The 23,842-nt window shown below is 34.7% G+C and overlaps 7 protein-coding genes across 10 annotated transcripts; 3 read left to right on the plus strand and 4 right to left on the minus strand.

The window, feature by feature from the left end:
• Nucleotides 1-2,267: 2,267 nt before the first annotated feature.
• On the plus strand, nucleotides 2,268-5,992 carry LOC103846361 (T-complex protein 1 subunit zeta 2). The gene is made up of 15 exons (XM_009123272.3): nucleotides 2,268-2,549; nucleotides 2,628-2,691; nucleotides 2,848-2,983; nucleotides 3,291-3,442; nucleotides 3,535-3,582; nucleotides 3,709-3,801; nucleotides 3,911-4,017; nucleotides 4,112-4,226; nucleotides 4,301-4,387; nucleotides 4,619-4,823; nucleotides 4,922-5,016; nucleotides 5,177-5,245; nucleotides 5,323-5,430; nucleotides 5,522-5,640; nucleotides 5,731-5,992. The coding sequence occupies exons 1-15, from the start codon at nucleotides 2,416-2,418 to the stop codon at nucleotides 5,807-5,809; spliced, it is 1,611 nt and encodes a 536-aa protein (XP_009121520.1). The 5' UTR covers nucleotides 2,268-2,415; the 3' UTR covers nucleotides 5,810-5,992.
• Nucleotides 5,979-7,161, minus strand: LOC103846360 (COX assembly mitochondrial protein 2). Its single transcript, XM_009123271.3, has 3 exons — nucleotides 6,929-7,161; nucleotides 6,430-6,577; nucleotides 5,979-6,230 (listed from the first exon to the last, which is right to left on the minus strand). Exons 1-3 carry the CDS (start codon nucleotides 6,984-6,986, stop codon nucleotides 6,149-6,151), a joined length of 288 nt encoding a protein of 95 aa, XP_009121519.1. The 5' UTR covers nucleotides 6,987-7,161; the 3' UTR covers nucleotides 5,979-6,148.
• Nucleotides 7,162-7,190: 29 nt separating this feature from the next.
• Nucleotides 7,191-10,097, plus strand: LOC103846364 (ultraviolet-B receptor UVR8). Its single transcript, XM_009123276.3, has 11 exons — nucleotides 7,191-7,374; nucleotides 7,466-7,610; nucleotides 8,072-8,182; nucleotides 8,282-8,342; nucleotides 8,436-8,551; nucleotides 8,641-8,726; nucleotides 8,835-9,036; nucleotides 9,184-9,237; nucleotides 9,345-9,458; nucleotides 9,529-9,585; nucleotides 9,676-10,097. The coding sequence occupies exons 1-11, from the start codon at nucleotides 7,346-7,348 to the stop codon at nucleotides 9,892-9,894; spliced, it is 1,194 nt and encodes a 397-aa protein (XP_009121524.1). The 5' UTR covers nucleotides 7,191-7,345; the 3' UTR covers nucleotides 9,895-10,097.
• LOC103846363 (myelin transcription factor 1) lies at nucleotides 10,045-12,699 on the minus strand. 4 transcript variants are annotated; one of them, XM_033282558.1, is made up of 5 exons: nucleotides 12,268-12,699; nucleotides 12,131-12,175; nucleotides 11,711-12,025; nucleotides 11,447-11,625; nucleotides 10,045-10,432 (listed from the first exon to the last, which is right to left on the minus strand). In XM_033282558.1, exons 1-5 carry the CDS (start codon nucleotides 12,470-12,472, stop codon nucleotides 10,121-10,123), a joined length of 1,056 nt encoding a protein of 351 aa, XP_033138449.1. In that variant the 5' UTR covers nucleotides 12,473-12,699; the 3' UTR covers nucleotides 10,045-10,120. The 4 variants fall into 4 exon arrangements, with proteins under 4 accessions (XP_033138449.1, XP_009121523.1, XP_009121522.1 ...); XM_009123275.3 differs by having other exon boundaries at nucleotides 11,447-11,628; nucleotides 12,268-12,697; XM_009123274.3 differs by having other exon boundaries at nucleotides 10,045-10,441; nucleotides 12,268-12,695.
• Nucleotides 12,700-12,935: 236 nt separating this feature from the next.
• Nucleotides 12,936-18,895, plus strand: LOC103846365. Its single transcript, XM_033282562.1, has one exon. The coding sequence runs from the start codon at nucleotides 18,622-18,624 to the stop codon at nucleotides 18,772-18,774; it is 153 nt and encodes a 50-aa protein (XP_033138453.1). The 5' UTR covers nucleotides 12,936-18,621; the 3' UTR covers nucleotides 18,775-18,895.
• LOC103847528 (protein GAMETE EXPRESSED 3) lies at nucleotides 14,181-21,897 on the minus strand. The gene is made up of 8 exons (XM_009124621.3): nucleotides 21,535-21,897; nucleotides 21,261-21,448; nucleotides 20,876-21,184; nucleotides 20,528-20,777; nucleotides 20,170-20,454; nucleotides 19,918-20,097; nucleotides 19,699-19,841; nucleotides 14,181-19,619 (listed from the first exon to the last, which is right to left on the minus strand). Exons 1-8 carry the CDS (start codon nucleotides 21,611-21,613, stop codon nucleotides 19,107-19,109), a joined length of 1,947 nt encoding a protein of 648 aa, XP_009122869.1. The 5' UTR covers nucleotides 21,614-21,897; the 3' UTR covers nucleotides 14,181-19,106.
• Nucleotides 21,898-22,602: 705 nt separating this feature from the next.
• On the minus strand, nucleotides 22,603-23,768 carry LOC103846366 (very-long-chain enoyl-CoA reductase). Its single transcript, XM_009123279.3, has 2 exons — nucleotides 23,319-23,768; nucleotides 22,603-23,232 (listed from the first exon to the last, which is right to left on the minus strand). The coding sequence occupies exons 1-2, from the start codon at nucleotides 23,667-23,669 to the stop codon at nucleotides 22,759-22,761; spliced, it is 825 nt and encodes a 274-aa protein (XP_009121527.1). The 5' UTR covers nucleotides 23,670-23,768; the 3' UTR covers nucleotides 22,603-22,758.
• Nucleotides 23,769-23,842: the final 74 nt, after the last annotated feature.

Genomic DNA, 23,842 nt, shown 5'->3' on the forward strand with positions numbered 1-23,842 from the left:
TTTTGTCGTCTAGTATCTACCTTTTGTTTTCTTGCACTATTATTTTTCTTATGGTTGACTTTGGTAAATTTGTCTCCATGACAGAGACCCATACAACTAAAAACTTTTTATTGGATAAAACAAACAAGGGTTAAATTTTAGGTCAAACTAAACCAGTTCTGGTTATCTAAACTTTTAGGTATAAAGTTTACACATATTAATGAATCCATTTAAGTTGTGAAATATCTAATCTATTAAAATAGGAGTACAAAATTAGATTATCCTTTAGTTTTCCACTATATTTACAATGGCATGCCACTGAAGTTATTAATTAATCTATCTTTTAGGATTTTTGTCTTTTCTCTTCAATTAATGTATTTCCAAAATCAAATTCTAACTAAAAAATCATGGCAACAATAATTAATAAACCTAACTTTTAATATTTTTTGTCTTTTCCTTTTTATTATACATATGTGTATTTGAAAATAATTAATTCCATATATACATTTCGTAATTACATACATTATACGGTAATTATTTTACTAATTCCACATATACATAATAAATAGTATACAACAATTTCATTATACATAATCATAAAATTTTGATCCATAAAAACAGTTTATACAATAATTTTATTATATATAATCATAAAATTTTGATCCATAAAAAATAAAAATACATTTGTGTGATTTTACAGGTCGTATTCTAAATAAATGGATTATATAATTAAGGGTTTACATGATAAAATAAAACTACTCAATATAAACTATAAAATTATTGTGTTTATAAATGTCATATTAAAAAAAAATTAAACGGGTAAATTTTAAAATATATATTATCACTTATACAAATAAATATTCATTTATCAAAAAACTAACACCTGCGCGGATGCGCGGATCAAGCTCTAGTTGTACTTAATATGCCAGTTATATACTTATACGAAGAGATTAATATGCTAACTACCTTTCATTCTTGCTTACCCAAAAAAAAACTCTCTTTTAATACCTACAGATACATAGGTATTGTATAAATTTTATTTTTGGTTAATTTGTAAATGGAAGATAGGTTATTAAGATGGGAAGTATCTCTTCCACAAAGCTTAAGGTTGTGTGTAATTCACACGAAAACAGTTAAATCGACTCAAAAAGAGGAGAGTAGTTGACTTAGTTAATGTATGGTCCTGGACTTCCAAATGCACTAAAGAAGATGATTTTTATTCTTGTCTTTTTCTTCTTTTCTCACTTTTTTAACGGGGCTTGTTCATATGGAATGTCAAAAAGAACAAACAAGTTGGTATCCATATCAGTAAGTTAATTTCGTGACGTCTATATCCACAACCTGTCTTTTATTTTGTTTCTATTCGATCGGTCATATTATACATATTTTGCTTGGAGGAGCGAGTCCAACATATGCAAACACCACAATAATTCACGGAAAAGAGTGTTACAATATAGAGTTCTCTTGATATGTTTTGAATTTGGAGTTGCTGCCGCACCAAGCACGCTGTATCAACTGTGTTGCATCAAATATGTTGCATCTGTTGTTGGAAATTGCATTAGGTTATAAAGCTTAAACCATGAGTTGGATGTGCACTAAAATGTTTAGGATGCATGATACTCATATATATATATCTTGTGTTTTTGTAATCCTAACCATAAATCACTTTCAATAATATGATCCTATGATCCATACAAAAAATGCCAATTCAATCTCGAAAAGATAAGGAAATATGGTAGTAGATACCTTGGCCAAAATGGCAAATTATCAGTTACATTCCAATCTCTTCTCATCTTATTCTATGAGATTCAGTAATAAACTTTTAGTCAAACCACTGAACCAATAAGCATCCATAATCTTTTTTTGTTTAGGACGCTTGTATTCGACAAACTAATTTTTTAATGTATAGAACTAATTTTTAGACAAAAAAATTAAAACATGGTTTTGGTTGTTCAGTTTGTACTGTTTTAAACTATCTCATATTTATGATTAAATACCGCAAAATATTTATCATATTTTTTTTAATGAATTTTAATAGAATGACACTGTTTTACTAATACGTGTTCGACAGTAAAAACTAATGTTAGATTGAAATTTATGTAAGTTTAAACAAAAATTAGTTTCAAATGATTAGTACTAATAAAATTGTAAGTTATTTTGGGGGGGGGGTGAATTCTGAAATTAATCTATTTGCAAAGATTCAATGAAAATAAGGCTAAAAGTGTAATAAGTATTATATTGTGGGTAAAAGTGTAATTTAGTCAAATGGGAGTCTCTCAGCGAGTTAGAGTCTCTCTTTCCCCACTTCTTTTTGCCCTAATAAAATCTCTCTCTCTCTCTCTCTCTCTCTCTCTCTCTCTCTCGCAAGCTCAAGCTCTCACTCTCCAGCTCCTCTCTTCCTACTCTGATCCCGCACGAACGTTAAAGTCCTCGAAAATGTCTGTACGAGTTCTGAACCCTAACGCCGAGGTGCTCAACAAAACGGCGGCGCTTCATATGACAATCAACGCCGCCAAGGGCTTGCAAGATGTACTCAAATCAAATCTCGGTCCTAAGGGAACCATCAAGATGTATATTCTCTTCACTTTCCAGATGTAGTTAGTTGTTTGTTTGTTTACTCTCCGATTTGTTTGTTTTAATCAATGTAGGCTTGTTGGTGGATCGGGAGACATCAAGCTTACCAAGGACGGGAACACTCTACTGAAGGAGATGGTGAGTCTGGATTGTGTGTTTAGTAGTGAAGGGTGCTCACAAGTCTGTGACTTGCGTCTTGTAGTAGTAGGAACTGAATGTGCTATGGTTCATGTGATTTGATTGATTTTGATTAGGTAAAAGTATGCTTACATGCTTACTTCTTGATTGTTGCAGCAAATTCAGAATCCGACGGCTATTATGATTGCGAGGACAGCTGTTGCGCAGGATGACATTAGTGGTGATGGTACTACTTCCACTGTTATCTTCATTGGTGAGCTCATGAAGCAGTCCGAACGATGCATTGATGAAGGTGAGTGAGTCGCTATGTTAGCTGAAACTACTTACCTAGTTTGTATAATTAGTTCATTAGTTATACGGCTTTCTACTCTTGTTTTAAGTTCTTGCTTTTGGGTTCTGACTCTTTTTGTTTTCTCAGTTTATTTGTTGAGTTTGGCGTATGAATGTGTACCAATAAGTGATCTTCAGCGACTTTGTTTTGCTATGTTTTGTTTGAAACTGAATCCGTAAGAATTACAAATGGTGTCAGTATAAAGTTTTTTAAACTTTTGCAGTGAGAAATAGTCCTGAATCCTAACGAAGGTGTATACATGTATCAGGAATGCATCCACGTGTCTTAGTTGATGGTTTTGAGATTGCCAAGAGAGCTACGCTTCAATTCCTTGAGAACTTCAAGACCCCTGTGGTTATGGGTGATGAGCCTGATAAAGAGATCCTAAAAATGGTCGCAAGAACGACACTTCGAACAAAGGTATTCTTGATTTTTGTATTTATCTCTTTCTCGTTTTTGATTGGTACTTCTTTCCACCCCCTAACCTCGGTTTACTATTGTGGCTTGTGTAGCTGTACGAAGGCTTGGCTGACCAACTGACTGACATTGTCGTTAATTCAGTGAGTTAATCGACCTCTTACTAAATCTTATTAGTACTTTTTGTTTTCTTTTTCACACGGATGATCTATGTGCTAATATTGGTGTACGATCTTGTTTTATAATCATCTACTTTCCGTACATAACAGGTTCTCTGCATCCGGAAGCCTGAGGAAGGTATTGATCTGTTTATGGTGGAGATAATGCACATGCGCCACAAATTCGATGTTGACACACGATTGGTATGTCTTTGCCAAGTGTGGTTTACCATAACATTGTTCTCTCGAAGTTTTCATAGTTTTGAAATCTTAAAATACTTGCAAGTATCACATTGATTCCTTCCTGGTATAGGTTGAGGGGCTTGTTCTAGATCATGGTTCAAGGCACCCTGATATGAAACGACGTGCGGAGAATTGCCACATCCTAACTTGCAATGTGTCGCTGGAGTATGAGAAGAGGTGTGTAATATAATTCTTTGGTCAATTCTCTGAAGAGAAATAAGAGCCTAGATGTTGCTGGTGATGCAGACTGATATTTCTGTTTATCTATCAGCGAAATTAATGCAGGGTTTTTCTACTCTAATGCGGAGCAGAGGGAAGCCATGGTTACTGCCGAGAGGCGATCTGTTGATGAAAGAGTTCAGAAAATTATTGATCTCAAGAAAAAGGTGGGACTGAAACCATTTATCTGAACCGTATTTTGAAATTCTAAACATTAATAATGTTTTTTTTTCTTGTGCAGGTGTGTGCTGGTAATGATAACAACTTTGTTATCATAAACCAAAAGGGTATTGACCCACCATCACTGGATCTTCTGGCTAGAGAAGGGGTAAGCTATATAACTAACTTCTTTGTACCACACTAATAGTTACAATCAGTTGAAACTGTTTTAGATCGGTACTTAGAAAAAGTATGGTCTTTGATATATAATAATCCCTGGAGACTATTGGCAGAACTGTTTTTTAGTTCTGGGCCTTCCACTGAAATTGTTGCTTCCTTCGGACCTAATTTCTCTTGTTGAGAGGTTGCTGAATCTAATCATCTTTCCTCATGTCTCCAGATTATTGCCCTTAGAAGAGCAAAGAGGAGGAACATGGAACGTTTAGTTTTGGCCTGTGGTGGAGAAGCTGTGAATTCTGTTGACGACTTAACCCCTGAGTCGCTTGGATGGGCTGGACTTGTCTATGAGCACGTTCTTGGGGAGGAAAAGTATACCTTCGTGGAGCAAGTTAAGAATCCATATTCATGTACCATTCTCATAAAAGGTAATAGGCCAACTTCTATCTTTTCGTTACTTTTTTTGATGGTTCATTTATTCTCATGTTGCACTTTGGTGGCCGTTCATGATTTATTGGTTTACTAGGGCCTAATGACCACACCATTGCTCAAATTAAGGATGCGGTTCGTGATGGTCTAAGATCGGTCAAGAACACCATAGAAGACGAATGTGTTGTGTTAGTAAGTACCTTACTAATCTTTTGAAGTTTTTTGCTCTCTGTTTCTCAGCAATGTCAAAGAGACTCTTAATTCCTGATTGAAACCGTTGTAAATTAAGCAACTAGACCTATTGTATATATATATTTGCGTTATGTTTATGCACGGTTGCATCTTTATATAGGGAGCAGGAGCTTTTGAAGTGGCAGCAAGACAGCACTTACTCAATGAAGTCAAGAAAACCGTTCAAGGGGTAGCTAAATATCATTACACGTACTCTAGTGTTTTCTTAAGTATTCAAGATCACTAATACTATCATCAACGTTGCAGCGTCCCCAACTTGGCGTTGAAGCTTTTGCTAATGCCCTTCTCGTGGTGCCTAAGACGCTTGCCGAAAACGCAGGTCTTGACACTCAAGACGTGATCATTTCTCTTACGGTATGCATTCATCTCTTATCATCTTCAGCAAACCGAAATCAATTGCGGAAAGAACAAAGATTTAATTGCTCACTATGATGCCCTTATGCAGAGCGAGCACGACAAAGGAAACGTAGTGGGATTGAACCTTCAGGATGGTGAACCAATCGATCCACAGCTCGCTGGTATCTTCGACAACTACTCAGTGAAACGCCAACTTATCAACTCAGGGTAATGTTTGGAAGCAACCAGCCAATCTTTTTTAATAAAGTTGTGGGTTTTGGTAGAAGCCATTTTAATATGTACTTGTGTGTGTTGCAGGCCAGTGATTGCATCGCAGTTGCTTTTGGTGGACGAAGTGATTCGTGCTGGAAGAAATATGAGGAAGCCTACTGCTTGAAGCCCTTTGCTTATCTTACTTGCTTTCGCCGTTGTAACAATCTCAAGATTTTGTCTTCTTTTCTTCTTTGTTTCAATCGTGAAAGTTGTGTTAAACATGTGCTTTGGTTATGACAAACATCTTTGACATCGTCGAGCTTGTTGATTTTGCAAACTGAGTTTAAATGGAATTACAAACAAAATCTTTTACTTTTCTTATAGTGAGTAAACGCTTATTGTAGAAAGGCTAGAGTCAATACTCAGTTTTTATAAAAAAAGCATCCATTACAAGGAGGATCTTTTTGGTCCATAATCAACAAGAAACAAAGCGACCACTTTATACTGGTCCGGCTCAAATCAATTATGCGGTGGATGCTGAGACTTTGCCCTCTTCTTGAATCATGTACTCTCTCTTCATTTCCTCCAACACTTTGTCATTGGTGCTACAGAATCAACAAAAACAAATTCATAACTATTCCATCTCCCTTACCAACTCCAAACATGAATACAATCACCCCCTTTCATAAGTTTATACTTAGCTAACAGATTACTAGCAATGGTAACATAAGTTTATACTAGCTAACATATTACTAGCAATGGTAACAGAGAAAACAAGATGACTCATTGAGAGGTGAAACTCACAATTGGTGGAGGCAAGTGTTGAGCTCTTTAGCTTGCTTACGACATGTCCACACAACAGAGAAGGTTCTTCCCGTGGCGCATTCAGCATACTTGGAAACGTACTGATCACATTCGTTTAATGCCTTTGCCTTCATCTTGCTACGCAGCGCTATCAAACAAAGTAGTACACAATCAACCAACCAAACAAACAAACATTTCATTCCTCCCTCTTAACACATTAACACATCACCATTAAACTTCAAAACAAATCTCCAAGCTCAATTAACATAGAAGCAGCAATTCAAGAAACCAATGTTAATTCAATTGATAAAAGATACTTTTAGTCCCAAAGTCCCTAACTTTCGAGGATCAGCGACATGGGTTTGAGAGATCGAGAAGAATCTAGTTCTCTGATGATAAAGAAAGGCTTAAAGCGTTATCGTTATCCCATTTAGGGGTTTAGGGTTTAGTAACATAGCAGGAAGGAAGAAGAAGAAGAAGAAGACATTGCTAATTATACCTTCTTCGACCTTCTTCTTGACGTGATTCTCACGAGCTTGCTCCACATAGCTCCCCATTGACGACGACGACGGACCTTTCTGAGCTGTTTTCTCCGATCAAGCGGGTTCGTTGAAGAAGACTGAAATGAGTTTCAGGGCAAAGGGTGATTCCGTAAATTTAAACTTAACCAACTTTTCAATTTGACCCCTATAGTTTGAACTATTTAATAAAGAGGCCCTATAGTTTTTAAACTGTATTAATTACCTAGTAGGTAATAAACTAATAATTAATCGGTCCAAAAACAAAATAAAATAATGAATTAGCTAAATGACACAACGCATAACCCTCGAATTGAAGAATCACACCGAGCGAGTGCCCTCTGCTTTTTCCTCGGTTTTCCACTCACTTTCTCTCTCTCTCTCTCTTTCGCAAGCAGATGGCTTCAGCTACTTCCGTCATAGCTTGGTCAGTTCTCTTCTTCTAACATCTCTGTTTTCTTCATTGATGTTTCTTACTTGATGGCTGTTTTGTTTTGATTGTGTGTGTTTGTGTACAGGGGCTCTGGAGAAGATGGGCAGCTAGGACTTGGAACTTACGAAGAAAAGGAATGGGCTTGCGTCGTTGAGGCTCTTGACCCTTTTGCCGTTCGCTCCGTCGTCGGAGGTAGCCGCAACTCCCTCGCCATTTGCGATGATGGCAAGGTTAATTAACTCTTCTCGATTCATATTCTCTTTTCTTTGGTGGGTTTTGCTCATAAAGTTCAATGCTTTGAGTTGATTTGAAGTTGGATTTGGTGAAAAAAAAGAGAGGGTTTTTGAGATTTGATAGAGCAATCGAGAGAGGGTTTAAAGTTTTGTCTTTTTCTGGTTTATACACAAACCCAGTTCACCAATGAGCTTTGTTACTAGTCTAGTTCTGAATCTCATTTTTAAACCCATCTGAATGGGATAAGATGTTTGAGTTGTTCTTGAACAGATCATCAGACCCTGGTTGGTATATGATTTTCGTTTAGGTTTTAGTGTGTTACCAGTTGGATCTATCTTTTCCTGGCTATGTCTGAATTTTTTTATTTTTTTTACTTCGATCCTCTTTTAAGCTTTTAGCTCTTATCTGAGAATACATCTTTTGAAGCAGAAACTAATGTCTTCAATGGTTATCTCAGTTGTTTACATGGGGTTGGAATCAAAGGGGGACATTAGGACACCCACCAGAGAAGAAAACAGAAAGCGTACCTAGTCTTGTTAAGTCTCTCGCCAATGTCAAGATTACACAGGTGTACAAATCATTCACTTATCAAACTATCTTTATTTTTTGCTACTATTTGCTCGTCGTTGTTTACTCGGAGTCTGTGTTTTCAATGAATGGATCATAGGCAGCTATTGGTGGTTGGCATTGTTTAGCTGTTGATGATCAAGGCCGAGCTTATGCCTGGGGTATGCATATTCCCTTAGATTTCTATCTATTGATTGTGTCCTTAGTGATCTTAAAAGGTAGAGAGAGACTCTTATGCTCCTTTTTGTACTTAGGTGGAAACGAATATGGGCAGTGTGGTGAAGAGCCTTCCAAGGATGATTCAGGTAGGCCTGTGCGTAGAGATATTGTAATCCCTAAGCGTTGTGCCCCTAAACTTACAGTCCGTCAGGTGCTTTTCCCCCGTTTACCTCTCTGCATTTACCTCTGGTTTTGATACTTTTTTGTCTAAACCAGATTTTTCTATGGTTAACATAATAGGTAGCTGCAGGAGGTACTCACTCTGTGGTTCTAACCCGTGAAGGTTCTGTCTGGACCTGGGGTCAGCCTTGGCCTCCCGGTGACATGTACTTAACCTTATTTCCTTTCATTAATCAATTATAACGTGTGTGTTGTCTTGTCTGCTGTTACTAAATGTGGGGTTGGGACTTTCTTGTGTTCTATTTCAATCACAGAAAACAGATATCTGTGCCTGTAAGAGTTCAGGGTCTTGAAAACGTTCGTCTGATTGCTGTTGGAGCATTTCATAACTTGGCTCTCAAAGAAGATGGAACTTTGTGGGCTTGGGGTAATAATGAATATGGACAACTTGGAACCGGAGATACCCAACCGAGATCTCATCCTATTCCGGTTCAAGGCCTCGATGATCTCACTTTGGTATGTGGTCTAAAAACTTTTCTATTTTTTAGCGACTAAAAGGAAACCAACTGCCTTCTGATGCTTAATCTGTAAAGGCTTTTGTTATAGCCTTGTGTCTACAATAGAAGCTTAACAATTTTCCACTCATGAAACGCATGTTTTTAGGTTGATATAGCTGCTGGAGGATGGCATTCAACAGCTTTAACCGAAGAAGGAGAGGTATAGGAACTGATATACTCTACTATTATTGGTTCTTTGTCAAGCCATTGCTTGGGTTTTCTCTGAGCTTGATGTAGATTCTTGACTATCAATGTTGTGACTTATAGGTATATGCTTGGGGGAGAGGGGAACATGGTAGGCTTGGGTTTGGTGACAATGACAAGAGCAGCAAAATGGTTCCACAGAAAGTTAATCTCTTAGCTGGAGAAGACATCATTCAGGTAAAAAAAAAACTAAAACTACCAGTTTCTCAACTACTTCGGAAGCTTATATCAATCCTTTTCTCCTCAGGTCTCATGTGGCGGAACTCATTCAGTTGCTTTGACAAGAGACGGCAGGATCTTCTCGGTAAGTTCTCTTAGGAAGAAAAATATTTCTGTTGGGGGTTAAACTTGAAGTTGAAGTTCTAACCTCTCTTTTTATATATCTTGTGATCAGTTTGGTCGAGGAGACCACGGTAGACTCGGGTATGGAAGAAAAGTGACGACGGGACAGCCATTGGAGCTTCCTATAGACATTCCACCACCTGAAGGACAGTTTAACCACGCTGATGAAGAAGAGGATGGAAAGTGGATAGCTAAGTTTGTGGCATGTGGTGGTCGACACACTCTAGCTATTATGGAATGGAAGGCTGATCAGGAGGAGGAAACAGAATAATCATGAAGTAAGAGAAAGCACAACAGAGATGGGACTCTAGAGACGAGCATTATGTTATAGAGAGAAAAGGGATAGCAAAAGAACTGTTAAGCTTTTGACATTTCCCATGAATGATGAATATCTAAATGAAGAGGAAGGACTAATACTATATAATAATGATACTAATAATCTCATTAAGAAGTTCCTTGTTGTTTTTTGAAGAATCTCTTGGGTTGTAAGGTTGTTTTCAACAACCTTTGACAAGATGAGGAACACAAATAGGGAAGATGTATTTTGATTTTCTAGCTTGTCTTTGTCTTGATCTTCTCCATGAGAAGCATCCACTTCCTCCTCGCTTCTTCTGCTTCTTCATTTCTTCTTCTTCTTCTTCTTCTTCATCACTCATCTCTTGCTTCTCTTCTCCTTCTCCTTCTTTAATACTCCTCATCTCTTGCTTCTCTTCTGTTTCTTCTCCTTCTGTATTACTCACCTCTTGCTTCTCTACTGCTTCTTCTTTACTCATCTCTTGCTTGTCTCCTTCTTTCTCTTTGTCTTCCAACTTCAAATCCTTATAGAATTACATATTATCAACATATAATTTTATATATTAAGAAAACTATACGTACGTTGGAACCTAAAATGTGGTATTTTCCTTATAGTTTAGGAAAGTTTTGGCCGTTTGGACAATAATTTTATAGTTATTTAAAAAAAAAGAATTTTATAGTTTCAGCCTTTCAAGTCCAAACCGTAAAATAGTAAATCAAATTTTGTTTTACTGTAGTCAAAAGTGTAAACTTGGGGATTGATTTTGAATAATAACTAGTGCCAAATGAGACTGAATCTATGAGTCCGAGCCTATGTGTCTATGACTATAAATGTATAGATACATAAATGCATGCACCGCACATACCAATGTATAGGGAATATAGATGGTATCACGTGAGTTGGATACAAAATCTTGAAATGGGGTCTAAATCTAATGAAAGATTTTTTTCATGAAAGAGTGATATCATATGATTTATACATTTTTGTATGTGTTTCTCTGATTGATATTCATGTGTACTATGTTTCTTATCTTATATGAAAGAATCTTAATCATAAAATGAATTCTCAACGCATGTACAAAAACACTAACGTAGAAGAGTTTTATCATTGTCTCTTTCTATGATTGAAAAACATTGGTGCCATTAAATGTTTGGTGCGTTACTTATCTTGCGAATGAATCTAATTATTGATGCACGAGCAACTCAAAATGTTTGTGCAAGTATTAACTTCCGTACCATTTCATCGACCTCATGGTAGGGAACATATGTATCTTGAATACTTTACATGAAAATAAAATTGCCTTTTTATTCCAAAACAACACACAAATGAATTTTTTTTTAAATTACATTAATTAAAATTATTCAACATTTTATTTATATTTAGATTTGGATTTAGTGATTAGGGTTTAGAATTTAGTATTTAAAGATTATGGTTAGGAGTCATTTATTCATTTTATCTTTTACCTAATGTAATTGTAGAATTTTTTTACTTGTTTACTATTTTTGTTATAATTTTTTTTTGGTAGTACCTCTTGTTGACCTTCTAGTTTGAGATTAAATTCCACTGGCGAATCATTAGCTTCCACGTGTCGTTTCAGTGACCGTTCCATGATCGGAGGCGTCTTTGCCGGACTAGGGCTACCGGAGCTAAGATCCACCGACGTACTCTGAATGCCCACATCCCGTTTCAGCCCCACAACTTTCTTTTCTGCTAAGAAAAACACCCCAAGATAAATGAGAAAAAACTTCAAGAAAGCCAACACCAAAAAGGGAACCTATTTAAAATCAGTCACCTCGAACAAGAACAGGATCAGGAGCATAAAGATCCTCGTGAATGACTTTAACGTTAGAATTATCATTGGGTTTGTTTTGACCAATATTATTCATCAATGGATTGGGATCAGGGTAGTGAAGAGGAGCAGACATGGTGGTGGTCAAGTTTCTAAAAGATCTTGCACTTAATGTCTTAGAAGACAAACACTCCATTGGAACTTCTCCAGACACTGGATTACATATATATTTCTCTGCTTCGTTCCATTTCGAATTCAATGCAAACCCTTCTTGTGTTAACCATTCTCTGTTATTGAACATTGTCTTTGCTTGTAACGCTGCAAACCAAAAAAAAAAACAGAACACATATTTGAACATTCCTCGTTTGTTTTCTATGTTCTTTTGATTTATATTAACATTTTGATTACTCTTGAGAAACTTACCCTTGAGTGCGTTGGTGAAGGAATATGTTGATGGGTCAATCTCGTCTGTTATAACGATTTGAAGTTTAAAAATTATCAGACAATTAAATTCATAACACACAAATAAGAGACAAAAAGGGTGGAAGATGTTTAGCCACCTTTGAGGGTGTAGCCAGGAGAAGAGGCAGTGCTAGAGATGCTATTTAAGTATGTTCTTGAAGAAGACTTGTGATGATCTTCTCTAAAGCTTCCAACGTATGAAGCAGAGAACCTTCTTGAAGTAGGGTTTTCTCGGATCAATCGAGCTCTTCGATCCCATTCTCTTAGGTTCATAAACTCATGCTCATCTCCTCGCAGAGCCATTGGAAACGAAATATTTCTTTTACTTTTTGTTTTGTTTTGTAAACGAGCAAAAAACTTGTGAAGTAAGGAGGGAGAATGACGCAACTAGGCAGCACTTATAATTTTTCTCTTATTCTCAGTGGATTATTTTAGTCCCTTATTTTATAAAAATCATATTGGGTATATTAATGTTTAAATTCTTTCGTATCTTTAGACAGATAGAAAAATATTTGAAATTTTAAATAAACTGGAATATAGAGAGAAGCTGCTTGCCTTGTATATAAAAATCTTACAATATATATAGCATTTTTGGGTATAATCCCCTTTAGGAATCAAACTCACTTGGCATTTTCTGCTATTGTGTATAGTATATTTTTTAAAAATGGTCCTTCCTTCTCAGTGTTTTGAATTCAAATTCTTCAAAACAATTTTTTTAATGACTTTTAATATCCCATACATATATATATTGCATGATTAAGTTTATGCAGTTCATTAATTTATTACAAGAATTTATTTTTCTTAATGATAGTCACCAAACGCAACAACAAAAATAATGAATCGTCAGATATTGTTCATTATCAATTTTTAATTGTTGTTGTTCGAAACATATTTGTGTGTTACTGTTTTTATTTTATTTATTCTAACTCGAAATTATTATACTTTAAAGTGACAGTAGTATTACTGTGCACACTATTTATGAGTTGAAAAAAATTGGCACAGATTTTGGAAAGGTGGACATCTGATCTGATCTTTTATGAGTGGTAAATAATCACATGCCACTTCACCAAATATAATAGTGTTCACATCAAATGAAATGTTGAAATCATGATAGTAGATAAAACATATTTAATAATCCGATAGAAAACGACTTAATACTCACTTTAGTTGGTTAATACATCAAAAGGAAAAGTAATGCATGCAAGCTAGCTTGAATTGTCGTAGTTGGAACTATTTAATGTCCCATTTAGACAATTTACTTGTGGATTACGTTTCATTAATTTATCACTAACTAGAACATGTGTTTTACATTTCATGTGGTTACAAACTAGTAATGTCATCCTAATGAAATGAGTTAATAACTTGTTAGAAAATACTTTCCATCTGACAATATACAACGCTCACATAGTAACAATTAATCCATTATATTATCAACGGCTGATGGGGCTCTGGATGCCGGGAACTTTCAAAGCTTATAGAAAAATTAAGAAATTATATGTGTTGTAAATATAAACATGTTTGTGTGAAAATAATGTGAAAATTTAAGAATAGACCAACGAAAAATCTTGTTGGCCGACGTATGAAAAATTGAGATGGACCAATTATGAGAGATGGTGGCACATGGTGAGGGGGTTGGCCGAATGTGAAGAATGGATAGGCTGATATGGATTATATACTATTCTGTAATTTGATTTTGAAAAATATGAAATGGTGACATGGTGAATGTGTATAGAGTGTACAGTTGTTATCAATAACATGGTCGTCTTTTGTTTGGTTATAGTGAGGCAAATTAATTCGATGCGTGTTCGAGTGGACTCTATATCAAGAGAATCTATAATTAGTGGGTTTGTGGTCGGACACATCAAAATCCATGACCATGTGGATGTCATATTCATCATCGTTGTACATGTGATGATGACGACTAACTATCAACTAGTTTACTATTTTCTTCTGAGAATAAGTTGATCTCTCATAAACGTATGGACGCTTAATCCGAATTTAACTTTCATTAGTTTGTTTTTGATGTATATATTTTTCATCATGGTTGTAAACGTGATGATAAATGTTTAATATGATCTTTGGATTGAAATTTGATGTATATATTTTTCATCATGGTTGTAAACGTGATGATAAATGTTTACTATGATCTTTGGATTGAATACGATCGCTGAACCTTGAGAGTAGAAGTATTCAAGCCAAAACCAAGTAAAAACATTAAAGCATTAAGATTAAAGCATCAAACGTTCCAAAGATTGACATGTTGCAGATATAGATATAAATAGTGGTTTCAAATTTTTGGATTGCAGGAATATAAAAACCGACCGAGTACAGCTTATTCGGGTTGGACCGGTTATGCAACTTAGCAAGGGGCCCATAATAGAAACTAATGATTGTGGTGGGAGCAAACGATGCATGCAAATGTAGGCATCACCTGTGACTGGTGTAATATGGAAAAATGATTCATTAATATCAAATCTTTGTCTTTTCTTTTTATTCGTGCAGGGTATTTTCTGTATTATTTATTTTCCTATTTTTTTAAATTATAATTATTTATCATCTCACTTCTTGTCTTTTATTTTGTCTATTTTTCTGTTCATCTCTATAAACTTTTACCCACGAATTCAAATTTGAGTCGATTGTTTCTTCTTTTGGTGTTTTGCAGTACTAATCATGACTGTTTCTCTTTTTTCCTATGCAGTATGGTAGTTACGAACCGCTTTTCCAATGTGATAAAGTCATAAAACTAGATTTATTGCAGGAGGTAGTACATTTCCATGTGAAATTTATTTTATTTATCCCATTTATAAGTCTTTAAAAACTGTCGATATTCATAAAATACTAAGTGATATGGGGGCATTTTAAAAACGTTTTGTAACAAAAAGACACTTCATAAAATTAAGGCACTCAATATTATCATATCCAATGTGATAACAAAATTAGATTTAATAGGAAGAATCGAATCTAAAAACGGCAAGTTAGAGAAAAAAAAAATCGTTTTACTTTATAATTTTTTGAAAAATAAATACCGTAAACTATTGCATAGTGTGTGGGGATTAAGACCGGTTGTGATTACAGAAGTACATACCACATGAAAACTTATTTGTTTGACCCCATGAAGATTTTGAAAAGTCTTGTGGATGATTGAATATAACATATGTATATAGGCTGATTAACATTTTAATTCACTTTAGTTAAAATAATAACAGATTTGTATTTGTTTAGAATATTCAATTTATTTTATATTATAAAACTAAGAAAGGTTTAATAAAATAATTTTCATATTTAATAGAAATATATATATATATATATATATATATATATGTATGAAAAACTAAATTATTAGAGCCTCTTTAACGTTGTCAATCCACATGGAATTCTTAAATAACAAAAAAAATTTTTTAATAAAATTAAATTATTTAATTAAATTTGTTTTTGTTTTTAAAATCAAACTAGTAAATGATTGACATTTGGACAATGAAGTTAGTATGAAGTTCTAAATCTTCTACTTTTTTTTCACCTTTTCTCTCTTCTCCCTTTAATATTTTTTTTTTATTTTTAATAATTGGATACTATAATATCCCCATAATATATCTTTGTTAAAGCAAATTCATTCAGACTTTAATATGCGGTTGTTCAAAAAGGAAAGTATGGGTCACATCTATTATGACACCTAGAGCCCATAAAAGCCCAATAAGTAAGAGTTCGATTGGAGGAAAGGTTCCCTGCAATTCAATATTTTACACCGATGTAACCATATGGGATAAGGATTTGAGTATAACTGTATAAGTAATTTTGATAACATAATTATGAGATGTGATTAGAATTTTATTATTAGTAATTTTGATCGCATGACAACCAATGTGCCAATCAATGGAGTAGGAGTTAGTTTTGTGGGATTAGATTTCGACTGTTACTAGTTTCTGAATAATTTCTCAGTACGTGTAGCTAATCGAAACATTGATGTATATTAGTTTTCTATAGGCCCATGAAATATATAAACATCATTGAAGTATTATGTATGAACAAATTCTAAATCAACGTTTCTGTTTCTCTAAAATTGTTCATATTATACTGTAGATGTAAACATTTATCACATAACAAGTCCTGTAGTTAATAATAAGAGAGGAATATATAACAAGGTTGGTATCAATATACACGAGGGGTCCAAAATAAAATCACTAATTCCAAGATATCAGATGCTTCATAAAACAGAAACTAATCACCCTACTATAAAGTCTATAATCATGATTAGTAAACCAAACTTGTATTACAGGATCGAAACTAGTACTTGATGCGTTGAACCGTACAGTGTTTTTAATTACGGACATAATCTTTGATTAATCCAAGGCAAAGATACTGCATAATGATACTAAAATTATGTTCAAGTTCACTGTTACATAACTAGATTTTGATTCGCGGATCCATGCGGATTTTTACTTTGTATACTAAAATATTTTAGTTTATATAATAAAATTTATCACTAAATTAATGTAATTTATATGTATTATATAACTCTATAATATCCATAATTTAAGTAGCTTATATTGTTATTACTATAAATTTTGTAACAAATTTTATTTTGAGAATATTATTATGTAACAATACTATATTATATAATTATTAATTTTATCTAAATTCAAAATGTATGTGGAAGTCAAATTAAATTGGATCTACATAATAGAGAAGAAATATTTTGAAATATTATTAAGAACAACAAACAATATAGTTTTTAAAAAACTATAATATACTGTACATGCAAAATTATTTTGTAGTAAAAATTTTATTTGAAAAATTACCTGAAATACATAAAGTTGGATGATATATTTTTATTTTATTTCATTTTATTTGCAATAGAAATGGATATTTTTTCTAACAAAATCTTCTTAACATCTTTATAAAATGTATTTCAGAAAATTAATTAATTTAAATATTTGCCTATCATTAAAATATAATTAAAATATTTTATATGATTTTTTTCATTCATAAAACAAAAATAAATTTAATTTGAAATTATAATTATATTTTGTAATAGTTAAAATTTAAATTAATTTATTTTCGAAAATAAAATTTAAAATGTTTCTGAAAATTTGATAATTACATTATGTAAGATAAAAAGGTTAAAAGATATGATAATTAAATTATGTAAAATTTGATAAACATTCAAGAGGATAATCCATTTTAAAATATCCATATAAAAGAAGTCATAACTTCTGTTTTAATATAATATAATATAATAGATTATTTTGGAACAAAACATCAATAAGAAAATTAATCACATCAGTATTAGTCAGGAGACAAGATAAACAAAGGTTGTCTGGATTATGCCAAACAGTAAGCATGCAGTCACGCGAATATCACGTGTTGTGGCTCCACATCTTCCTTTGCTACCATTTCAGGACTTGTCTCTGTTAAGTTACTTTGTTCGCTTCAAAAGCATTGTTTTTGTCGGCCAATAACATTGCATTATTGATCATTTCTAGTAACATACTGAGATTAAAATGTGTTTGCTGGTTTATTTTTATTATAAAATTCAAATGGAATCTTGAATATTGATGGAGTTTAAACGTAAACCAGATTGATCCATTAAATAAATAAAAATATTTCTCAACAAAAATCTGAAAAAGAGATAACCCCGCATACGTAACATCTAATTGAGATATGTCCACATAATCTGGACTCGCATACTAAAAGAAAATTATACCTGCTGATTCGTACATATGAAAGAAATTAAAGTACAAATTTAATGTGTTTTCATCCGCAAATCATAAAGTCATTTGTCTTGAAACACACACATGGAAAACATAACTAGTGTATGGTGACCATTGATTAAACAGTTCCCCGTATTTTATGCGTTGGTTACCATAAAATGTGACTAATTAAATTGGTTACCAAAGAAATACTATTTCTGAGTTGTATGGTTTAAGTGGAAACTATGAAGCAAGGCCAGGTTCAAGTTATGCTTGATTGCATGGTGGAACACGAGAAAAAACATATGGGATTGTGTTTTACATGCACTTATTTTGATAACAGTATTAGTTTAGGATCGATTGACAAAACTTAAAGTAATAAGCTCAAGTTTCAATTTTGTTGGGTTTTATGAAGTCATGGATATATATTTTATCTGTTTTATCATAGGTGTGTGTGTTTATGATTTTTTATGAAGTCATTAATATATTTTCTAAGTTGGATATGTATAATTTTAGTTGATAATGTAACTAAGCATGCATGCCACAAGTTCTGTCCATATATACACACACTCCTCCACAAGTTAAGTCTACTTCAAAACCAGTCCTCTTCTATCAAAACTCTTTCTTCTCTATCAGTCTAAAACTACAAAAAAAACAATTCTGCTTTGTAGCTTACTCCTAAAGAGACCAAACAAGTATCATTTCATTCTCAGCAGTCACCAGTGACGACTTCTGTTCAACCATTGTTATATAGAAGCCTGAAAAATGGAAATGGAGAGGGTCGTAAGAAGCTCAGAGAGATCAAAGGAAAAGAAGAGATCAATAAGTAGAAGATTGGGGAAGTATATGAAAGAACAGAAGGGAAGGGTTTACATCATTAGAAGATGCGTAGTCATGCTCCTTTGTTGGCATGATTGATCCCAAAATAAACAAGTTTTTAGACAATTCCAAGTTCAAATGTTATGTATCCACTTGCCATGCGTGTGTGTATGTGTGTGCATGTGGACAACTAATCAAGTGAGGGGAGAGTGGTGTTAGGTAGGGTTAAAACCGGTTTGCTTGGTTTAGTTTTGTAATCTTCTACCAAATTGTATATACAGTGACCTCAATCCATCTTTGGCTATTTTTAAACAAATATTTTACATTATGCAATGATTTACATATTATCTCATCAGTATTTAAAGAATTATAGCTATAAATATTTTTGTTTTGTTATAGATATAAAACTACAAATCACACAATATGAATATTCAATCCCTAAAAGATAACGACCTCTTCTTCAAATATGTGCTTCTTCTACTACTTGCAATACCACACGATTCATCATCACCATCATCACTAGAAGAACCCTCTGAATGAGCATGGAACTTTCCCTTTTGCTTGCGTTTCAAGTCGCCTTCATCATTTTCGTCATCCGCAACACCATCATCATCATCATCATAGTGTTGGTCCCTATAGCTCTCTTCTGAGGATGATGATTCATGGCGATGTGTTTCAAAAATCGTGATACTCTCGTTCTTCCTATTTCTAAAAGATAAGCTTCTAGAACCTCCCCTGTACAAGGGAAGAACATGATCTTTTGACTTTGACGATGCATCTATGTCCCTCCCAAGACTATAGGTTGAAGAGAGTTTCCTCTTCACGTTTTCCCTCTCTTGAACCAAATCATTGATTTTATCCACGGAGAATTCATCTGCCGTTGATTCGTTTTGAAGTCTTGTTATGGTTCTATCGATTTCTCTCCTCTTTCTGTGCAACAAACGCTGAAATAAAAAAGTAAAATACTGTAAAAAGAAGTTTCTTGGGATCTAAGTAACAAAAAGAAGTCTAGGGCTTCCTTACTCGCTTGTCCAGAAAGGCACTGAAGGGACGACCTTGAAGCTTTTGTTTCTTCCAAAACATAAAACAGAACCTCACAAGCGCGGCAAAGAGGACAATGATCACAAACTCGAACAGTAGAAACCAAATTATCGTTCTTTCATTACCTGAAAGAAAACAAAAAAAAAAAGAGTTTCTTAAGATGCAAGTAACCAAGAAGACAAATGGTGTTTTAGGGCTTACCAATGTAGATATCAAGATGCTCTGGTTCTGCAAATGAACAGCTAGACGACAGTTTGTCGTGTTTAGAACGACATCTAAATGGGTTTCCAGAGTTAGAAGCTGCAATGAACGCAAGAACAATCCTCTCGTCCAACACAAAATGTTGTAGATCTTCGTCAAGTAACAAACTCGGAGATTGATCTAATACAAAAAACCATCAAATCAAAATAATTTCCAGAGTAATAGTCTTTAATTAAGGATAGGGATTTTTACCAGAATAACTATGAGACCAGTGGATAGATCTAGTCTCCGGAACCACAAGTGAAAAAACCGCGGTTTCTGGTTTCTTGGCTGACACGAAAGTACTATCACCAATGACTTGATCGGTCTTTCCTTCTAGCTTTGTCTGAGAAACATAAACCGCGTTGCCAGAGCAATCCAGTAACGGCTCTACTTGGATCATTGAATCTGTTTCTACGTTTTCTGGTGTCTTATGAAGCTCCCCTGTTCTTGAAAACGAGTACAATGTTCCATCAAGCGAACCAATCGAAACCCAACCTAAACAAAACCCTTGATTAAACTAAGTTCAAGCGATCTTACAATGGAATAAATTTGTTAATGAGAGACTAACTGTTTGTGTCTATGACAGGGAGTGAACCGGAACTTTCTGAGAGTGGACCGACGGTTTTTTGCCAAAGAATGTTACCGGAGAAAGAATCTAATGCGAAAACTAGAGATTTTGTTGGGAAGACAACGTATACTAGACCGTTGTTCCCAGGTGTAACGGTGAAGAACCGGTCTATAACACTCAAATCTTGAATCCATTGGTTGTAAGTGCCACGGAGAGATAACGAGTAGAGTTCTCCTTCATTGTTTGAAATCTGAAAAAAAAAATTAAAACAAAAGAGGCGTTACATAGATGCTTGCGTGCTTCGCAAGAATCAATCAACAATAACTTGAGAAAGAAAGAGAGTGTTACGTAGATGCTTGCTTCGCAAGAATCAATAACCGGTCCAGAATCGAATTTACAGTTTTCGTAATCTTTTTGACAACCTAATCTGTAACCGAACCGTTCGGTTTTAGGCTCTGCGATCCAGAGTTGCTGCCGAAGCATATTGTAAGCGTAGAGACCATGGTCCTTGACCGTGATGTAAACCGAAGAACTCGATATGCTAACCGCGAAACCGAGAATCGTTTCGCCGGGGTCGAAGAACGTTTCCGGTTCAGATTTGGTTCCGTTTCTTGGGAAATCAATTCTCAGGATTCGGTTCTCTGTAAGAACGAGCATCTGAAAACAACAAGCGCCCATCAGTTTTGAGAAAAGAGAGGAGATGGAGAACGGTTGGGAGGAGACTGGAATGTACCTGGTTAAAACCTGAATAAACCGGGGAGAAACCGGTGTTACATTTAAAATCCATGTGTACCGACCAAGCGATTGAACCGTTAGACTCGAAGGAGAAGAAATCGTTGTCGGAGCAAGCGTAGACTCTGCCATCATCGCCGATGAGTGTCTTCGAGAGAACTCTAAGAGATTTCTTCTCCATGGTTTGGTCTGGAAACATTTAAGAGAAGGAAAAAAAAACTATTTACTCAAGAAAAATTTAATAATGTAAAAAGTAACGGAGAGTAGAAATTAACCTGGTGACTGAGAAACTGTAGAAAAGACGATGAAGAAGAAGATGATTAAGGAGACGAAAAAGAATCTCACATCCACCATTGTTACAGAACTGAAAGAAGGTAGAGAAGACAGAGCCGGTTCTGCAAATTTGCCGCCCAAACTAAGAAACACGGACGACGTGTCGGTTACCGCAGTGGTCCGTGGAGGTTACTGACATTAATTAAAACCCGAATTTAGCCCAATTAGTAGTATTTCGGCTCACCAACAAAAAAGTAATATTTGGGCTCAACAATCATCGCCCAATAAGTATTTTCTCTTGTGGCTATTAAATCGTGTAAGCCGACAAAAAATCGCGTAATTATCTTTTTAACACGAACATAGGGCTGGGCAAAAAAGCCGGATGCGAAGAACCGAACCGAACCCGGTCCGAAAAAATAGTAACAAATCCGAACCGAAATTGATTAAATATCCGAACAGATTCCAAATTTTGGTATCGAAAGAACCGAACCCGATCCGAACCAAAATATCTCGGATATCCGAATATAACCGAAATAGATTTATATACCTAAATATATTACTTATTTTTAGATTTAATATATATTAAAAACATCCAAAATATATAATATACTTGAAACTATACATAAATAATCAAAAAGAAATATCTAAAATAGCTAAAATATCTTCAAAACACCACAATGCTTGAAATATCTATTGATTTTGAATCCAAATATTCAAATCAAACCAATTTATATGTTAATTTTAGGTATTTTAACATATATTATACAAATTTATATGTAATATATTATTTGTTTTACAGATTTTGAGGATTTTTAAGCATATAATGAATATTAAAATTTTAAAAATAATTTAAATGGGTTATCTGAACCCGAACCGAATCCGCAAAGATCCGAACGGAACCCGAACCGAAATTTAGAAATACTCGAATAGGACTGAAATTTTTAAACCCGAAAACTCGAAACCCGATTAGATCCGAACCGAATCCGAATGGGTACATATAAATATTATGTTGACGAAATTTGGTAACTACAAACTTGGATTAGTTTTCAAAATTTCAAATGGAAATTCAGTATTAAAAACTATAAATTCATCTACTTTAAACCTATTAAAAACAGACTTAAATAAGACAAGTTTTATGAAGATTATACTCCTCATAAACATTAAAATCCGTTTTCTACAATTCAAAGTGAAAGAAAAAGACGTTTGATAGCAGAAATAATTATTCTCTAGAACACAAAGGGAATCAGAGCCTTGATGTGCTTAGGGAAGTCATCGAACTTAGAAAGATACCAACTCCTCGTAGCATAGCTCCGACCAACAAGATAGAAAGTAGTTCCCATGGCGAAAGAAAACGAGTAAATGGTCTGAGAAACCATAAAGAAGCTCCAAAACACAAGGATCTCGAACAGATAGTGAGGGCATATGATTGTCTCGAACAGACCACCTTTAGGTATCTTGTACTCTTTAGTTCCATCTTCGTTCCTTAGCTTAGCTAGCAAAACATGGTGATACAGATTCCCAACGATCCCCACCACAAACATCACAATCCCGAGGGGTTTCAGATCGAAACCTGGCTCGGGTAGTCCTAGCGTGAAGTTTTGGCTGTATAACAGCAACGCCGTGGATGAGAAGTAGCTGGTGGTTATGGTGAGAGCTGAGTCTATAGCCATCTCTCCACTATACTTGTGAATGAACAGAACCTGTTCGACGAAATGCGTCAAGATCTAAGATATGCGTATAAGGTGTTCGACGAAATGCATCAGAGGGAGGGGAAGGTTATTATTACCTCGAAGATGCGCTTGAAGAAATGGAGGGCAAGTGCGGATTTGAGGAGAAGAAACCTGAGATCGTCAGAAGGTAAGACGAAGAAAGAAGAAGCAGCGGCTAGGAAGGCGGGTGTGTATAGCAAAAGCATTCCGGTTCGGCTGGAGAAGCTGCCGAGAGGAAGTTTCTGTGGTTGTGGTGATGATGATGACGATGATGTTTTGTTGTTGTTGTTGAATTTTGAGTATTTCAGATGAATCCCTCTCACTTCCGACCAACCGACCTTCGCCAGAGAGACTAAACCCACGACGCTCATGGTGTTGAGCAGTATCGACGGAGGCGGTGGATATACAAAACTCGTCACCATCTCCATTTTTCTTGGTTTGGTTTGGAAAGCGAAGAAGCTGTGTTCTGCAATGTTGGATGATTCTTGTCCTCTCCAGTTGTCTTGTATTTATAACCACAATTTTAGTTTCTTTAAATGATTATTATAATATTTAAGAAGCAGTCACCAACAAGAAACCAGATGCAATTATGTAGTTTATA

The sequence above is a fragment of the Brassica rapa genome, chromosome A10 (genome assembly GCF_000309985.2).
Source record: "Brassica rapa cultivar Chiifu-401-42 chromosome A10, CAAS_Brap_v3.01, whole genome shotgun sequence".
NCBI classification, from domain to species: domain Eukaryota; kingdom Viridiplantae; phylum Streptophyta; class Magnoliopsida; order Brassicales; family Brassicaceae; genus Brassica; species Brassica rapa.

Excerpts from the sequence above, each read along its gene's own strand:
- LOC103846360 (XM_009123271.3), bottom strand. The coding sequence starts at position 6,986 with ATGGGGAGCTATGTGGAGCAAGCTCGTGAGAATCACGTCAAGAAGAAG. Across the intron at positions 6,578-6,928 it reads CAAGAAGAAGGTCGAAGAAG|CGCTGCGTAGCAAGATGAAG; the intron begins GTATAATTAGCA and ends TTTGTTTGATAG. Across the intron at positions 6,231-6,429 it reads AACACTTGCCTCCACCAATT|CACCAATGACAAAGTGTTGG; the intron begins GTGAGTTTCACC and ends TTGATTCTGTAG.
- LOC103846365 (XM_033282562.1), top strand. The coding sequence starts at position 18,622 with ATGGAAATGGAGAGGGTCGTAAGAAGCTCAGAGAGATCAAAGGAAAAG.
- LOC103846361 (XM_009123272.3), top strand. The coding sequence starts at position 2,416 with ATGTCTGTACGAGTTCTGAACCCTAACGCCGAGGTGCTCAACAAAACG. Across the intron at positions 4,227-4,300 it reads TTATTGATCTCAAGAAAAAG|GTGTGTGCTGGTAATGATAA; the intron begins GTGGGACTGAAA and ends TTTCTTGTGCAG. Across the intron at positions 5,017-5,176 it reads AAGACGAATGTGTTGTGTTA|GGAGCAGGAGCTTTTGAAGT; the intron begins GTAAGTACCTTA and ends ATCTTTATATAG.
- LOC103846364 (XM_009123276.3), top strand. The coding sequence starts at position 7,346 with ATGGCTTCAGCTACTTCCGTCATAGCTTG. Across the intron at positions 8,183-8,281 it reads CCAATGTCAAGATTACACAG|GCAGCTATTGGTGGTTGGCA; the intron begins GTGTACAAATCA and ends AATGGATCATAG. Across the intron at positions 9,037-9,183 it reads GCCTCGATGATCTCACTTTG|GTTGATATAGCTGCTGGAGG; the intron begins GTATGTGGTCTA and ends GCATGTTTTTAG.
- LOC103847528 (XM_009124621.3), bottom strand. The coding sequence starts at position 21,613 with ATGGTGGATGTGAGATTCTTTTTCGTCTCCTTAATCATCTTCTTCTTC. Across the intron at positions 20,455-20,527 it reads CCCTGTCATAGACACAAACA|GTTGGGTTTCGATTGGTTCG; the intron begins GTTAGTCTCTCA and ends GGTTTTGTTTAG. Across the intron at positions 20,098-20,169 it reads CTGGTCTCATAGTTATTCTG|ATCAATCTCCGAGTTTGTTA; the intron begins GTAAAAATCCCT and ends TTTTTGTATTAG.
- LOC103846366 (XM_009123279.3), bottom strand. The coding sequence starts at position 23,669 with ATGGAGATGGTGACGAGTTTTGTATATCCACCGCCTCCGTCGATACTG. Across the intron at positions 23,233-23,318 it reads TCTTCAAGCGCATCTTCGAG|GTTCTGTTCATTCACAAGTA; the intron begins GTAATAATAACC and ends TTCGTCGAACAG.
- LOC103846363 (XM_009123273.3), bottom strand. The coding sequence starts at position 12,472 with ATGGCTCTGCGAGGAGATGAGCATGAGTTTATGAACCTAAGAGAATGG. Across the intron at positions 12,176-12,267 it reads TCCTGGCTACACCCTCAAAG|ACGAGATTGACCCATCAACA; the intron begins GTGGCTAAACAT and ends TCGTTATAACAG. Across the intron at positions 11,629-11,710 it reads TGATCCTGTTCTTGTTCGAG|CAGAAAAGAAAGTTGTGGGG; the intron begins GTGACTGATTTT and ends TGTTTTTCTTAG.